The sequence below is a fragment of the Selaginella moellendorffii genome, unplaced genomic scaffold, assembly GCF_000143415.4.
Source record: "Selaginella moellendorffii unplaced genomic scaffold, v1.0 SELMOscaffold_23, whole genome shotgun sequence".
Classification (NCBI taxonomy): domain Eukaryota; kingdom Viridiplantae; phylum Streptophyta; class Lycopodiopsida; order Selaginellales; family Selaginellaceae; genus Selaginella; species Selaginella moellendorffii.
The window spans coordinates 1,736,211-1,751,603 of record NW_003314284.1 but is presented as its reverse complement, the minus strand read 5'-3'; the positions used below and the strand labels follow the sequence as shown (position 1 = coordinate 1,751,603).

General features: G+C 42.6%; 4 protein-coding genes across 4 annotated transcripts; 3 read left to right on the top strand and 1 right to left on the bottom strand.

Annotated features, from left to right (window-relative positions):
* The first annotated feature begins 5,575 nt into the window (after positions 1 to 5,575).
* LOC112347614 (pentatricopeptide repeat-containing protein At2g35030, mitochondrial-like) lies at positions 5,576 to 7,951 on the top strand. Its single transcript, XM_024678727.1, has one exon. It carries the CDS (start codon positions 5,576 to 5,578, stop codon positions 7,949 to 7,951), a length of 2,376 nt encoding a protein of 791 aa, XP_024534495.1.
* Positions 7,952 to 8,028: 77 nt separating this feature from the next.
* On the top strand, positions 8,029 to 10,579 carry LOC9656004. Its single transcript, XM_024678890.1, has 16 exons — positions 8,029 to 8,040; positions 8,099 to 8,329; positions 8,401 to 8,495; positions 8,553 to 8,666; positions 8,726 to 8,830; positions 8,896 to 8,967; positions 9,025 to 9,137; positions 9,191 to 9,313; positions 9,374 to 9,442; positions 9,503 to 9,602; positions 9,670 to 9,741; positions 9,803 to 9,903; positions 9,963 to 10,080; positions 10,129 to 10,188; positions 10,252 to 10,362; positions 10,412 to 10,579. The coding sequence occupies exons 2-16, from the start codon at positions 8,236 to 8,238 to the stop codon at positions 10,508 to 10,510; spliced, it is 1,446 nt and encodes a 481-aa protein (XP_024534658.1). The 5' UTR covers positions 8,029 to 8,040; positions 8,099 to 8,235; the 3' UTR covers positions 10,511 to 10,579.
* Positions 10,580 to 10,596: 17 nt separating this feature from the next.
* LOC112347656 lies at positions 10,597 to 13,178 on the top strand. The gene is made up of 15 exons (XM_024678891.1): positions 10,597 to 10,765; positions 10,828 to 10,916; positions 10,975 to 11,073; positions 11,128 to 11,232; positions 11,310 to 11,372; positions 11,423 to 11,535; positions 11,593 to 11,700; positions 11,787 to 11,855; positions 11,938 to 12,007; positions 12,065 to 12,136; positions 12,203 to 12,294; positions 12,347 to 12,467; positions 12,538 to 12,603; positions 12,684 to 12,794; positions 12,866 to 13,178. Exons 1-15 carry the CDS (start codon positions 10,675 to 10,677, stop codon positions 12,938 to 12,940), a joined length of 1,344 nt encoding a protein of 447 aa, XP_024534659.1. The 5' UTR covers positions 10,597 to 10,674; the 3' UTR covers positions 12,941 to 13,178.
* Positions 13,179 to 13,357: 179 nt separating this feature from the next.
* On the bottom strand, positions 13,358 to 15,365 carry LOC9657078 (expansin-A2). Its single transcript, XM_002973901.2, has 4 exons — positions 14,813 to 15,365; positions 14,614 to 14,729; positions 14,183 to 14,480; positions 13,358 to 14,051 (listed from the first exon to the last, which is right to left on the bottom strand). Coding segments are annotated over exons 1-4 (720 nt in total). The 5' UTR covers positions 14,815 to 15,365; the 3' UTR covers positions 13,358 to 13,747.
* Positions 15,366 to 15,393: the final 28 nt, after the last annotated feature.

The following is a 15,393-nucleotide window of genomic DNA, read 5'->3' as shown; positions in this document are numbered from 1 at the left end:
TATAACCTTTCATGTCACACATAATTGATGGAAGATTGATAGTAACTAAGACCTTTATTAATGTAAAAGGACCCAAAATAGCCTTAAGTAATCCATTCTTGATGCTTTCTTTGGGCATATATACAAATATCTCATAAATATCAATGCCTCTTGTAAATCCTACCTATTTAAGCATTTAAGCATTTGTAATCCTTTAATTGCACCTTTGTGAGTGCAATTAAAAGACCACTACTACTCCCACTATATGAATTAACTTGATCACATATATTTGTAAGGCACAAATTTTTAAACCCCAAAGTGGGGTTGAAAGGGTGCCATATGGTAGTGGTCAAAGTGGAAGTCCAACAAATATAACACATTTGGATTAAAAGTTCTAACTCAAAAAATTGAGAGTGGGAGTAGACCTCCCAACGAAGTGCTTTAGGAATGAGTATAAAGCAATTAATAAGTGAGTCTTTAGAAAGGGACATAAGAGGGACTGACACATAGCAAGTGTCATGATATATAGAAGTGTTAGGACTAAGTTGGGTTGTGGTGTTTCGAAATGTCATCCCAAAATCCTAGTTCATAGAAAGAAAGAAGAGTGATCCTTTTGTTTAGTGACCAAGGGTATGGTTATTGTAAAGAATCAACTCTCTGAGATATTGGAGACTAAAGGAACCCTGAAATCACGATTGGAATGATAAAAAGTTTATCGAATGAGACTGAGTTTGAGATTGAATCCAAGATCGAGTTTGAGACCGAGTTTGAGATCGAGTTCAAGACCAACTCTGAGACCGAGTTCAAGACCAAGTCCAAGATCTGAGATTGGGTTTGAGACTGAGTCCGACATCAGGTCCGAAACTGAGTCCGACATCAGGTCCAAAACTAAGTCCAAGATCAAGTGTGAGACCAAGTCCAAATACTAATTTAGGTCGTGGGGTGAAAGCCTAAAGCGTGTGTTTCCCAAGGGGGATGCTGTAGAGGGTTCTAAAAGTATAGTAGGGATAGTGAGGTCTAGGAATCAATCTTGAAAGAACTCTCTAGTGGTATTTCCAAACTAACTTGAGGTTGAGACTAGGGCCTAAGGGCATCAGGTGGGAGTGAGCATGGATTGGAGTGGTGTTGGAGGGGCCACCCAAGAAAATGCTCAAGAGCAACTCCCATTCCTAGAAGGGACATGACTATAGTGCTTCTGGCTTATATGGAGTGGTGCCCCACTTGAGTATCTTATAGCTCATTGGTTTTCGCCCCTTCCTAGAGGCTTGGGCCTTCCCTTTTGGATGGAAATGCGGGAGTAAGGGTACCTATATCGAGCCATTAAACCACAGTGTTTCCCCTAGTGTCCCGAAGTAAGTATTACATCCAAGGCTTGGGATTTAGAGAGTCCCATGATCAAGTTTTGTTGTACTAAAAGATGTTAGGGACTTAGAGGCTTGGTGTGCTTGGTTGCTTGTGCTTGTAGGAAGTGTAATTGAACCTTAAGTCCAATTTAATTCAAGAAGGGGGATTGAAAGAGAATTTGGGAATCCATGGATAGATGGTTAATGTTCTATTGCTTGTGTAGTGAGTTGTTAAAATTAAATAGGACCAAGTAAAAGCTAATATAATAAGTGGGAATTTTGGCGAGGGAGCTTAACTAAGGCCAAAGTAGTGGTGGTTGGATAGATGTAAGTGACTAAAGTAGAATGGAAAATTTAGTTGTTTATAATGTTATTAGGGAAGTTTATATTACAATTAACCTCATTATTCAAGTAATAAAGTTAAATCTTTACTACTCTATATTGCTCTATACAACTATAGAGCTATTGTATAAAGCTCTATTACTTAGATAATAACGTTATGGGAGGGTTGTAGAGAAACATTAGATAATCAAGAAATTATTAATATCATGATTGCGGGAGGGTTATATAACTATAGTTGCTCTATATACATCCCACAACCATGACATTAATAATTTCCTTTTGAAACTCAAAACTTTAGTCATTTATGACTATTAGAATATCCCATAAGAAATGAAGAATGTATATGTGACAAAAGTTCTAAGCCTTCTTTGTGGGCTGATTTGAACAGTCTTTAAACATTTGTATAACACCCAATAGCTCTCTACCAACTCAATCATCTAATGTTTTGAATTCTATACAACTTTAGTATTGCATAGTTAAATTTTTGCTTCACTGTCACAAGTACTTCTAATTTATTTGAGCTCTTTGAAAAGAAAGTAATTACTTTATTAACAAATTAATTGTAAGCAATTAAATTTTTTATTCTACTTTAGTCATTTTAATGACCATTTAGAGGAATCTCACTCATAACCTCTATGGGTCCTCATCCTAATTTAAGGTAATTGCTAAGAGTGATCTCAAAGCCATATTGATTTCACACTTTGTCCAAATTCTCTATATATCAAAATTTTATTTTAGACACCTACATAGCTATAAAATCCTAATTATAACCTATTGCCATAATTTTATATGCATTGTTATATTGTTATAGCTTGAAAATGCCCTCATCTTTTTTAGCATGCTTTGTCATGTCTATTATGGTTTATATATTTCATTTCATTACAAAGCCTTCATACTTCCTTTGCTCTATCACTCTTTAGTCAAAAGTGAAAAAATAATATAAATAAAATGTCTCTACCCCATATGTAAATGTTATTTTACACCTATTGAGTATACAAATCCTTTCACAATTAAGTGACTTTATTGGGCAATTTTCACATAATATTGCTAAAACAATATATAGAGAGTGTACTTCTAAAAAACTTTGCTAAAGCATAGTAAATTCTATCCTTGAGCACAAAGCATGACATTATGCTTAAATTAGATAAGTGATAAAATTATGCTTCACCTCTTAAGTGTACAAATCCTTTCATAATTAAGTGACTTTATCAGGCATTTTTCACACAATACTACTAAAATAATATATAAAGAGTGCACTAAGTTCTAAAAAACTTTGTTTATCCTTGAGTATAAAGTATAACACTATGCTCAAATTAGCTAAATGACAAAGTTATGCTTTGTGCATTTTACAACTACCCATTTGTTCAAAATACAAAGAATAGAGAACAAACCAAGTTATAGGCTTAATGGTTTTTCTCCATCATACATAGAATATAACTTCAGTCATTTTTGGCAAATGTATAGTTATATAAGTCTCTTAGGCTTGTAACTTTAATCACATTTGGCAAGTGTATAGTCTTTTGATGGGCCCATATAACACATGACATGCTACTTTGTTTAATTGCTTTAGACTATAGTGGCCCTTAACTGCCATATTGCTCAATTGGATGGAGAACTTCAAATGTGTTATTTATATAAAATTGATTTTTATATAGTATATATTCATTATTTGTAGAAGATAAATATATATGGGTAAATATACTACTCTTTGCTTTTTAATAATACAATTATTGAAATTCATATATGGTGATAATACAGAATTTAGTTTTCCAAATAGCATAAATGATGTTGATATGAGTACAATTGTTGATGCTATTGATAGATTAATAGCTTTTATTGATCAGAAGAAAGAAGATTATCCATTAAATTGGTCTGATAGTATATCAATAGTTTTAACTAGTGGAATTGTTCTTATTAAAATTTCACGTTATACAGGAAATACTCCTAATTGTGAAGCAAGTGGAGAATATGGTTATACTTTAGGACGTTCTTTATATGAAGGGCTTAGAAGATTATATCAAAAATATTTTGATAAAATATTATTTGCTGCTGCAAATTCCATAAGAATTACTTCTAAAAAGTTTGAAATTTATTATGATCGGGATGGTATATCAGAACCTGAAAATCCTGAATATTATATTAATTCATCTATGAATAAACCAAAATCATTAAATGATTGCTATGTTTTTGTAAGCATATTAATAAGTGGAAAAAAGCTAAACCACTATCATACTTTATTTCAAGAAAATTTTCTAATATCTCCAAATAAAAAAAATATATTACTACTACATTTAAACTGTAATCTTGTACTTTATTCTGGACAAAATATTATTTGGGAAACAAACACTGGAAAGAGAAATTATATTAACTGCTTTCTACAAAATCAAATTAGTGGAAATATAATTTTATTTTCATCATTATACAAAGTAGAGTGGAGAACAAATTTATTTTGTAAGAAAAATCCTATTTGTACTTTTCCAACATTTTTAAGTCTTCAAAATGATTGTAATTTAGTTTTATATTCATCTAGTTTTCCTAATAAACCCTTTTGGTCAACTAAAACTTATAAACATAATTTATGTTTAAAATAATTTAAAATAAAATAAAAAATAAATTTTTTTTAAAAAATTCTTATAATATTATATACTTTAATAAGTGATGTATAAAGCAATGCAATTAAGCACTAATAAAAAAGGCACTGATAGTGCAATAAGTGTTGAATCCTTTCCTAGTTGGAAATAATGGATTCTCTAGATTTCTCTAGTTTTTAGTGTAACCAAAGGTATTGAAAGTGGAACTTATCCCATGGAAGTCTATCAAACATGTGAAGGGAAATTATTTCTTACATGTTTACAATATTGTAAGGAATGTCTTGACTTGGACTTAAGGTCCTACACTAGAATATTGTTAGTTTTTCTTTTTCTTTTTCTCTCTCTAGAGGTTTAACAGCAAGAACATACTAGATTGACTTAGCTGTAGAAGCCTTCTTGGGAATGGTGGCCATGACGAAGAAGAAGAGTTGCAGAGGAAGGTTATAGTGAAAATTCTAACACCACAAAGATTTGTTTAGTTATTTTATTTCAAAATGCTGTTAGCTAATTATAATAAACTAAATTCATTATCCAAATTTAACAGAGAACACAAACTTTTTAAATGAACCCCTATTGCCGAGAGAGAATTATTGCACCTTTCAGCAAGAATCCCTATCACTAGGAGTAAATTTGCAAATTTGAACATGCTTTTAGTCCATCTCAGACTGTGTAATACTGCAAAAAGTAGTGGGGTGTTTTTGGTGAATGTTGCTTATGGGATGTATAAATCAACTGGAGTTATAAGCTCTATCATGGATTGGTTTTCACACAGTTTTGATGGTCGTTCTAGGTAGTTGTCTATTTTCTGCTCCAATCAGTTTGATAACAATAAAGGAAACTCTTTAGAGAATTCATAGAGCTGAGAGTGGCTAGGAAGAGGCCAAGTTGGAGTAAGAAAAACTCACTGGAGCCTTGTAATTGCCATCCCTGGTTTTGCGAGCCCAAATGTATGCAACATGTCAACATGGATGGAGAATCTACCCTGAATATCTGCTATTACTAGTCTTCCGCTGGAGTATAGAGGGAAAACACCATCCAATGGCTCGTGTGGCAGAACTTGGTTTTCTTGGAGTTTTCTCACAGGGGAAGAATTGTGAGGATTGATACTACCTGCCAAATTAGGGGGAGTATCTTGACGGTGGGAGAGTTTTGTTGTAGACGAATCAGTGATAGAGGTTGTTTTAGTTCGAGCTTGAGCTGGATCGCTTCGAATGCCTCCGAGAGATCCAATGTTGCAAGAGCCTCTCCAACGCCGTGCTAATTCACGCACGCATCCCGGCTGCCAATGGCGATACTTTCCTGGCAAACAAGCTTATCGAGATGTACGGGAGGTGCGGCAGCGTGGAGCATGCCCGGAAGGTGTACGACAGCATCGTGTCCAGAGATACCTTCTCGTGCTCCTTAATGCTCTCGGCATATGCCCGCAATGGGCTTATCTGCGAGGCCGAGAAGCTCTTTGGCGACGTCGAAAGGCCAGACAAGGCAGCATGGACCATCATGCTGACGTTGTATGCACAAAACGGGAATATAGGAGATGCTTCGAAGATCTTCCGAAACATGCCAGACAAAGACCTGGTTGCGTGGAATGCTATGGTTAATGCATATGCCGAAACAGGGCAAATGGATATGGCAAAAGCGTTGTTTGATTCCATGCCGCTTCGAAATGTCGCGACGTGGAACACTCTGCTATCTGGGTTTTGTTACTGCGGTGATATTAATTTAGCGAAGTGTGTTTTTGAGGAGAATCCAGAGCCTAATATTCTAACCTGGACTGCCCTGCTTTCGGCATATGCCCAAAGAGGGTATCTTGATCACGCGAAAAAGGTGTTTGATGACATGCCTTTGAGGGATATAGTGGCGTGGAGTGCTTTGTTGGTGGCAAACGCAAAGGCAGGGCGTTATGACGTTACGCAAAATCTATTCTCCGAGATGCCGGAGCACGATCTTGTGGCTTGGAATTCCAAGATCATAGCACACGGCCAAGCTGGGAATCTGGAAGATGCCAAGAGAATTGTCTCCGAGGAGCTCCCCGTGAAATCTCTGGCTTCATTCAACGCGCTTCTCTCTCTCTTCTCCAGAGAGAATAAACGTTTTGAGGCCGAAGAGCTATTCTTTACTGTCATGCCAGAGAGAGATCTCGTCTCGTGCAACCATATGCTAGCCTTGTACGCGGAGCTCCAAGATTCCTCTACATGCAAAAGGATATTCGAAGAGATGCCCCAAATAAACACCATCTCTTGCAACTCCATGCTCGTCGCATTTGCCCACGACGGGCATATCCAGCACGCCAAGTCCCTGTTTGGCGCGATCCCCGACCCCGATCTTGCCACGTGGACGGCGTGTGTCGCGTCGCTTGGCGAGGCGGGAAGCATCGACGCTGCCAAGGCGATGTTTGACACAATGCCAGCATGGGACCTGGTGACGTGGAATGCCATGGTGTCTGCGTACGGCAGAGCTGGGCTCGTGCGTCCAGCTGGTCAGCTGTTCGATTCCATGCCGGAGCACTCACTTGTATGTGCGAACGCAATGCTATCGGCGCTGTGCCAATGCGGGCATTTGGAAGAGGCCAGAGAGCTCTTGGAGCGTTTACCCGAACGAGATGTAATCTCGTGGAGTGTGATTCTTGGGTGTTGTAGCGATCATGGCAAGTTCGAGCAGGCGAGCGAGATCTTTGAATCAATGCCGGAGCACGATTCTATCTCTGCCACAGCTATCGTCGCCGCAAATGCTCGTAGAGGGCATCTGGATGATTCGTTTCGAGTGTTCAGATCTATGGCGGAGCACACTTGCAATGCTGTGGCAGCTCTCATCACAGGGCTTGGGAAGTCTGGCAAGTTACATGATGCAAAGAAGATGTTTGATGCGATTCCATTCAAGAACGCAGTGGTCTGGACTGCGCTTGTCACGGCTTATGCCTTACGAGGGCATGTTGAGGACACGATGATCTTGTACGACAGGTATATGCCAGAGCATAGTCTTGTGTGTGGAACCTCTCTGATCGGTGTTCTTGGGCGCAGCGGCTGTTTAGATGAAGCTAGATGTGTTTTCGAGAGCTTTCCAAGCCACGATTCTTTAGCTGTGAGTTCCATTATATGGGCTTATGCCCTGAATGGGTATCTAGGAAAAGCAAGAGAAGTGCATGATCTTTGGAGAGACCCGAGCTTGCTGTCCTGGAAAGCCATGCTAGAAGCTTATTCTCATGCTGGTAAAGTCATCGAAGCGAAGAGGGTGTTTGATCAATCTCCGGAAAGAGATGTTTCGTTTGATGCTTTGATGGTTGCTGCATATGCCCGGGGCGGAGATCTAGATCAAGCGCTTGAGTTTTTCTTTTCCCTTGACGAGCTAAACGAGAGCTGCTTCATTTGGATCCTCGTTTCATGCAGCCGCTCCGGCAAAGTCTCCACGGGGATCCGACTCTTCGTCTCCATGGTTGCGGATTTCTCCTTGAATCCTTCCAAGCAACACTACAGTTGCGTTGTTGATCTCCTGTGCCGAGCCGGGCATCTGGGCGACGCTCGAGAGCTAGTCAAAAGCATGCCTTTTGTGCCGGACGGCCTGGAGTGGAGATGCGTGCTTGCAACCCACGGACCGATCGATGATGCCACAGTTGCAGCACGCTCTACTTTGGATGTGAATCCGGATCACGGTGCTGCCTATGTGCTTCTCGCAAATGCGTCGATGGAAGCAAAGCGATAGCCATTTCTTCTTCGCAAGCAAGAAGAAAGCAAGCCTTTCGAATCAAGGAAAGCTAAAGCTAGAAGAAAACTAAGACAATGAGATCCCAGGTTCGAATCTTGACACGACATAAAATCTACGCTAATGCGTTTTTCTCGTCCAATGCAGGTAGATCTCCGGGTTTTCAAGGTCTTCAAGGCGGGCATCTTATCTCCTGACTGAGCACAGAGCGTGACACTTAGTGGGTTCTTTGGTGTTCTTCCCAAGTTCCCGGATTGTAGCGTCTCTGTCGCTCGGAAGGCCAAATGGAAGCGGGAAAGGATGTTATTCGGCTGGAGCGTGAGCCATTCATCGTGACGATGAAGCCCAAGCTGATAATTGGGCTAGCTGACAGTCTCGGTGAGTGGATTTCTTCGCTTTTTTTTCTTCTTCTAAACCTTTGACACACAACATTTTTTCTTACAATGCAGAGCAAAAGGCGGATCAAGCTGATTTTCTCCTCCTGTGCAAAAGAGTGGAGGCTTTCATTCGTGCATGGTACCATGTCCAGTTTGAAGAGCTCATGGTAAACTTTCACTGGTTTTACGGTGTTTTGCTCACATGATCGCGAGATACCTTGCAGCAATTGTACGCCTTGTTTGATCCGGCAAATGGTGGCAAGAAACTCGAAAAGCAGAACCTTTCTGCAGCTAGAGTCGACGAGCTGGAGCAGCGATTCCTGGATATTTACGCCATGGTAATGTAGCTACAACTTGATTGCAATGCTGGTGGCTGATGCTTGCAGTGCTCTTGAAGCTCATGGAGAAGAGCAACTTTAAAGTTCTGTCCGATAACGAGTTCCGTGTTGCGACTTCGGGCCATTATCTTCTCAATCTTCCCATTTCTGTTGATAAAAACAAAGTATAAGCAACTTCTTTTTCTATGGACTTTCGAGACATGAACTGATTCTATCATCTTTGGCTCAGCTGGATTCGAAGCTCCTCGGCAAGTTTTTCGAAAAGAGAAAAGACTTGGAGATGCCAACTTACACTAACCAGGTAAATTCACGTCCGTGTTCATTCTTTTCGAGTTTCTTGTTCACATGTACTATGCAGTATGTGATGTATCGCCGAGGCATTGGGCTTGATAAAAGCACTGATGCATTTATCAGCGCAAAGCTGGACGAATTGATTTCGAGAGCTTGGGATTGGATCCTGGGGCTTTTGAGGTGACTGCTTTCGCTGTGTTTTTTTCTCATAGAAAGCCAATCTCAATTTCCAGGTTGCGGAAGCTGTTAGGACGTGAGCAGAACAAAGCACAGCCTGGTCCTGCCGATGGCTCTTCTGCGTTAAGCGACACCGAACAGTATGTGGAGAGAATTCGCATCCAAAACATGAAAATTACGTAAGCTCGGGATGAGCATTTTTCACAAAGGTGAAATATTTTGATGGTCCTTTATTTCAGCTTTGGAAACTTTCTCAAGAAGACTACCATCCAGGAGCCTACGTTTGAGCGACTTATTTTGTTGTACAGGTAGACGCAATAGATGATCCTTGATCTTGATGTAATCACAAGGTTGAGTTTAAAATGCAGACTGGCAACACCCCGGCATGACACCAGTCCATATGGTAATCGAGGAATTTGCATCAAGCAATTCAAGCACGTCCCAATGGCAGACGTTGAGCTCGTTCTCGTAAGTAGAAAACGTTTTTTTCTTTTTTCTTGTTTTTGAGGCTACTTTTCTTTGTCCTCTCTTTTAGCCAGAGAAGAAGAACCCGAGCTTGACAGCAATGGATTGGGTGAAATTTCTACTCTCAGCGATCATTGGCTTCGTAAGCTTTTCTTTCCATCAACATGCTTAGAGTCGATAACGTTTTTGTGACGAACTCACAGGTTGCATTTTCGGGTACACTAGAAGCACATCCGTCTGATATATGGGTCGCTTTAGCTATCCTTGGTGGCTTTCTTAGTTACTGCGCTAAGATCTATTTCACGTAATAGTTCCTCTTCTCCTATTTTCTTACGCTTCATACTAATGACCTTTGTCCTGAAGGTTCCACGCTAACATGATGGAGTACCAGCGGCTTATCACCAATTCGATGTACGACAAACAGCTCGATAGTGGAAGAGGAACTTTACTGCATCTTTGCGACGATGTGATCCAGCAAGAGGTAAATAAAACTCATTGATTTTCTTTTCTCATACTTTCGAAATTCCAGGTGAAGGAGGTGATCCTTGCTTACTACGTGCTGATGACGAAAGGCAAGCACACCATTCAGGTATGCCTTTCACTCTTGTGTAGAAAGAAACACAGCTGATTGGATTTTTCTCTTGCTCTAAAGACTCTGGACGAGCTTTGCGAGGAGGTGCTGCTGGAGGAGTTTGACGAGAAATGCAACTTTGAAGTCGAGGATGCCGTGAAAAAACTGGAGCGTTTGGGAATCGTATCCAAGGTAACTTTTTTCAATCACGTTTTTATCACGTGAATGGGCGTCTATGCAGGATTCATTGGGAAGGTATGCGCCCCACCCTCTGAAAAGAGCAAACGAAATTATTGGGATAACAACTGACGAAGTTGTCGCTAGAATCTCGTCGGCGTGAGTTGTATATCGTGTCGTTTTTCCATTCTTTTTTTTCCAAAGTTAATGTAGCTTTTACGTATTCCGATACCTTGCTTTAGTAGCTGATAGCGTGCTGGTTTCTCGGGCTTTCTTTCGTTTGTGTTCATAAGCAAGATGTAACAGTCTAGGGACAAGCCGGAGGTCATGGACCAGAAGAAGAACATACTCAAGCTTCCTCTTGAGTCGGGCATTTCGGTTTCCAAAGCCGAGTTGATCGACAGGCTCGCCGAAGGTGGTAAGTCTCTCTAGTTGAATCCGCATTGCAAAATTCATGTGACCGTCGCTTTTCTTCTTTAGTTGAAGACAAGGACAGCTTCAAGCAACTGTGCAAGAGAATCGAAAGGCTGCTACTTAAACATCAAGACGAGGAGTACAAGGAGCTCAAGGTACTCACTCATTCATTCACCTGGAGGACATTTATCGTTCGTGATTGTGGTGTGACAGGCGACCTATGCGAAGTTAAATCCTCGTGACAGTGAGCTCCCAGTTGACGAGTTTAATGTTGAAGCTCACGAGCAAAACTTTCTACCAAAGTTTTTCCAGGTACGTAGAAGTGCTGTGATTGAGATTCAAAAGCACTCGCGTGGCTACTATTAGCTCATGGAGCGAGGGAGATACAAGCAACTCACGGATGAAGAGTGGAGTGTGGCGACCTCCAGCCGTTACCTTCTCAAACTTCGCATTCGGATTGACCGCAATAAGGTGCGTTCAAGGTAAAACTTAAACCGCTGGAACTTTTGACTTTAATACGCTTGACAATAAGTATACTGATTGTGCAGCTCGACACGAGGCTCCTCTCCAATTCCTTCGGGTTAAAACAATCCCAGTTCACCAAAAACCAGGTACATCAATCAATGAAGCAGCGCCTCAACTCTAACACGCTCCTAAGCAGTTTGTTATCTTCCATCGAGGTGTAAGCACTGACCAACAATCTGGCTTGTATGTCCTCCTGAAACTGGAGGCCCTCTGGAAAAGTCTGAAAAACTACATTGTCCACGCCCTGTGGTAAGTTGTTCGCTCCTTGCACAGATTTTGTCGTAATTTTTTCACGTTTGTTGACAGCGAGAGGGTTGAAATGCCGGTCGAACAGGCCACGCCTCCCAGGAGCGCACTGGAAGCTGGGGAGACGAGGTTTCAGGAAGTGGAAAGATTTCATGCGGGTGACATCAGGTGGTCTTTCTTACACTGTGTGATCTCCAAAGTTCATCTTTTTTCCAATGAATGAACGTATGATGCTCACATGAAAGCATGCATAGGCTAAGCGACCTCTTCCGCAAGGCGCGGGTACAGGAGCCTATTTACAAGCACGTTGTGGTCCTCTACAAGTATGATTTCTATCTCTCTTGTTTTCTTTTTCTTTTCTTATCCAAGACCATTGAAGAGAAAAAAGAGGAAAGTGTTCTCCAGGCGCTTGGAGCATGGAATTCGTATCAAGCACTACGTGGATGTGCCTTTGGCGGACATGGAGCTCGTACTCGTACGTTTCATTCCGACTTGACGCTAAAACTTTACGATTTTTTCTTCATCTTAACAGCCCGCGAAGAAAGCTCTTCGACCGAGTGGAGCAGACGTCTTGACTTTCGTCCTCTTCGTGATCTTTGGCTCGGTAAGTGTTGATTTTCTCAACTTTTGGTCTCATCCCGGTGCCAAACTTTCGAGTCAATTCTCGCAGGTTATGTTTAAGGTCCTTCAGAGAAAGCAGCCATCAGTAGCAGCTGCTATCTTGGCAGCGTGCATTCTTTACTGCGTAGCACTAGTAACAACGTACGTACGTTTCCTTGTGTTTTCAACCCTGTGTAACTCTCCTCTCTCACAGCTTTGTACTACGGGTGCGAAGAATCAAAAGGATGCTAAAGGAAAAGCTCGTCCGTGACAAGAGAGTTGAAAAGCACCGGGACGTTTTGATCAGCTTGATCAAGGACACGATTCAGCAAGAGGTCTGTGACTTTTTTTTTCTCTCTTCGTGTTTGGTTTGCTTTGCTCAGCAATGACGTTTTCCCCTCGTAGGTGAAGTTGGCGATTGTGGCTTATTTCGCTCTCATGAAAACAGCGCATGGAGCAGCCTCCAAGGAGGTAACTGATCGACCGAGACGAACGAACGAGCTCTTAGACTCAACAGAAAAGAAAGAGTTTAAACTGTTTTCGCGTGGCAGGATCTGTACTTTAAATGCAGGCAGCTAATGGAGGACAAATTCAAAGACAAGTTGATGCTTGGATTGGACGAGACGCTCGTCAATCTGGACAAGCTTGGGATCATCTGGCGAGTAAGTCAAGCAGTCCTTTTTTCTTTTCTCTGTTCTTGGCTACAAACAATGGAGTGTGTCTCGATTCACAGGACGAAAAGGGAGCAATTCGCCACACCGAGGCAAACCAAGTAACCGACAACCACTTCGTTCCACTCGAGGATTAGGAGGTTATGTTTTCTAGTTTCTCTTCTTTTTTCTTTTTCTTTCGTGCCTGTCACCGCCAGAGGCCTGTTCTTTCCATAACGATCAGAGACTTCTTCAAGCTAGCTGTAGCTATGGCTTCGGCGACCAATCTTTTCTTTTCTTCGTAACGATCCAGGCTCAGAGACCATGTCTGTGTTGGCCGGAAAGAAAAAAAAATGAAAAAGAAAGCTCCGTGATCCAGAGACATTTGTTTGGGTTTCTTCTCTTCGACAAAACTAGAACGGGGATGATAAAGCTTCTCTTTTTCTTGGTACCATCAACCCAGAGACAATGACAATGCGTCTGTGTTGCCAGAAAGAAAAGTTTTGAGATTCAGAAAAACAAGTTTTTCTATCCATTTCAGAGCTAAAAGCTTTAAGTTTCTCATAGTCGATTCATTCCAAGCACGAAAGCACAGTTTTTCGAACCATTTTCATAGATTACAGCTTTAAGTTTCTCATAGAAGCCGGCTTATAGATCGCCAGCTTCGGGAACTCTTTATTCTCATGTTCTTGTACCAATGAACGGGGAGGGTGGCTCTACATAGCGCCTGCTCATCTCATCCCCTCAAGTTTACCACCTTAGCTCTCAGATCTCTATCTCTCTTCTTAGCAAGAAGAAGGAAAAATAAAAACGAAAAAAATTAACCATGAAAAGAAAAAATACCGGAAGAACACCACCGTGATCGACGAGGGAGACGAGACGGCGACGTGGGCGATGAACATCTAGCAGCTCATTCCATTCCCTAGCGCAATTCGCCTCCTCTTTTTCGGTAGAGTCGATCATCCTCAGAACTGTTCTCCCTCGAAGGTCTGCCCGTATTGCCAGTTGGAAGGCGCGGCATTGTTGGAGATGACCGTCTTGCCGCTACTGTCCGTCACCATGAAGGAGAGGCTCTGGCCGCCGAGCTGCGCGTTGGTCTGCCAGTTCTGGCCCCAGTTGCGGCTCATGGGGATCCATCCCGTCCCGGAGCCCTTGACGGACACGGCATGCACGTCCCCGGCACCGCCCACATTCGTGATGAGGATGAGGTTGAAGTAGGCGTGGCCGTTTACCGTGAAATGGATCCCTCCTTTCCTCACGCAGCTCACCCTGCGAGAGAGTCAAATCGCCCATGAGATCGCGGAAGAAACCCCAGAAGAAAGCAGCAAAACTTGGAAGATCTTGATGAGTTGAGCTCCAAGAACTTCGGAAGAACATAGAGCGAAGAAGCAGCGGCATACCTGCGGAAGTAGACGGGGATGATTCCACCGCGGTAGATTCCAATCTCCTCCCAGGCGGGCTGGGACATGTCGAAGTGCTTGAGGGGCTCGTTGCACCAGGAGCCGGGCGGGCAGAAGTTGGTGGCGGTGACGGTCACGGATCGGCCTGGGATGCACCACTGCGGGTCCGCCGCCGCGTCACATTTCACCTCGAAGCACGCGCCGCAGCTCAGCCCGTTGTTGTAGAGCGCCGAGCTCAGTGCCGCATTGTTGGTGCCGTAGCCCTGGCTGTAGAGATTGCCATAGCCGCAAGCTCCACCTGGACATGGCAAGATGGCATTCGTTTTAGATCACGAGAAAGAATTCTTGTGGATTGCATGCTAGATCTTTGCTGAGTGGGGTTGCTGGAATGGAAATGATCCGAGAGGGAGTAGTGTGATCTCTCTTCTTACCCATTGTTCCAGCGGCGTCGCTGCCTCCGTAGAATGTGGCGTGGCCGCTCTCCCACTGCGCCAGCGCGGAGCTGACGCCAGTGGCGAGGAAAAGCACCAGCAGTCCCATCGTCTCCCTGTTGGTGAGAAACCCCAGTGAATCGATCAGCCCAAGAACATGACAGTGCCAAGAACAGAGCGTCACAAACAGAGCACCTACATTCTTGGAACAAGATTTCTTTTGATGGAGCGGTGGAAGCAGATGATGGTTGACGGCTAAATAGATGCGAGGAAGCCCTCTGTATCTTTCTCGCTCTCTGTCCCGGCCGGATCGCTCAATCAAGATCGCTGGCCAGAGATCTAGAGGAATTATAATCAAAGGAAGAGTATACCGTAGCCTGATTGACAAGGATAAAGAAGAGAAAAGAAGGCCGAGGAGGGGGAGATGAATGAGGGAAGAGGATTGATTTGAGAGGACGATGGTGATTTGGTCCCCAGGCGCTGGGCTTTTATATGGGGAGCGAGCAAGCAGAGATCATGTGTGGGTGTGAGAGAGGGAGAGTTTAAAAGTGTGTGGGCGTTTGTGTGAGGAGTGGCCCAATGTGTGTGCCAATGTGTGTGTGGTAGCTAGCGGACAACAGAGTAAGTTGCAAGGTCCACAAACGGTGCCTGACTCCCTGAAATTTGTAGATCAATTATGTCTGCTGGTACTTGGCCAATCCAATTGGGCGAAATTGGCAATCACTCGCTCGCGCCCAAGAACCCTAAATTCTACCGGGAGGAGGAAGAAGGAAGAAGAAA

Bases quoted from the DNA above. Each gene is read 5' to 3' on its own strand.
- LOC112347614 (XM_024678727.1), top strand. From the start codon at position 5,576: ATGTACGGGAGGTGCGGCAGCGTGGAGCATGCCCGGAAGGTGTACGAC.
- LOC9656004 (XM_024678890.1), top strand. From the start codon at position 8,236: ATGGAAGCGGGAAAGGATGTTATTCGGCTGGAGCGTGAGCCATTCATC. The intron at 9,603-9,669 runs GTAAGTAGAAAA...CCTCTCTTTTAG, and splicing joins CAGACGTTGAGCTCGTTCTC to CCAGAGAAGAAGAACCCGAG. The intron at 10,363-10,411 runs GTAACTTTTTTC...GCGTCTATGCAG, and splicing joins GTTTGGGAATCGTATCCAAG to GATTCATTGGGAAGGTATGC.
- LOC112347656 (XM_024678891.1), top strand. From the start codon at position 10,675: ATGGACCAGAAGAAGAACATACTCAAGCTTCCTCTTGAGTCGGGCATT. The intron at 10,766-10,827 runs GTAAGTCTCTCT...TTTCTTCTTTAG, and splicing joins CGACAGGCTCGCCGAAGGTG to TTGAAGACAAGGACAGCTTC. The intron at 11,074-11,127 runs GTACGTAGAAGT...GGCTACTATTAG, and splicing joins TTCTACCAAAGTTTTTCCAG to CTCATGGAGCGAGGGAGATA.
- LOC9657078 (XM_002973901.2), bottom strand. The intron at 14,481-14,613 runs GTAAGAAGAGAG...TGCCATGTCCAG, and splicing joins CGACGCCGCTGGAACAATGG to GTGGAGCTTGCGGCTATGGC. The intron at 14,052-14,182 runs GTATGCCGCTGC...ACTCTCTCGCAG, and splicing joins ATCCCCGTCTACTTCCGCAG to GGTGAGCTGCGTGAGGAAAG.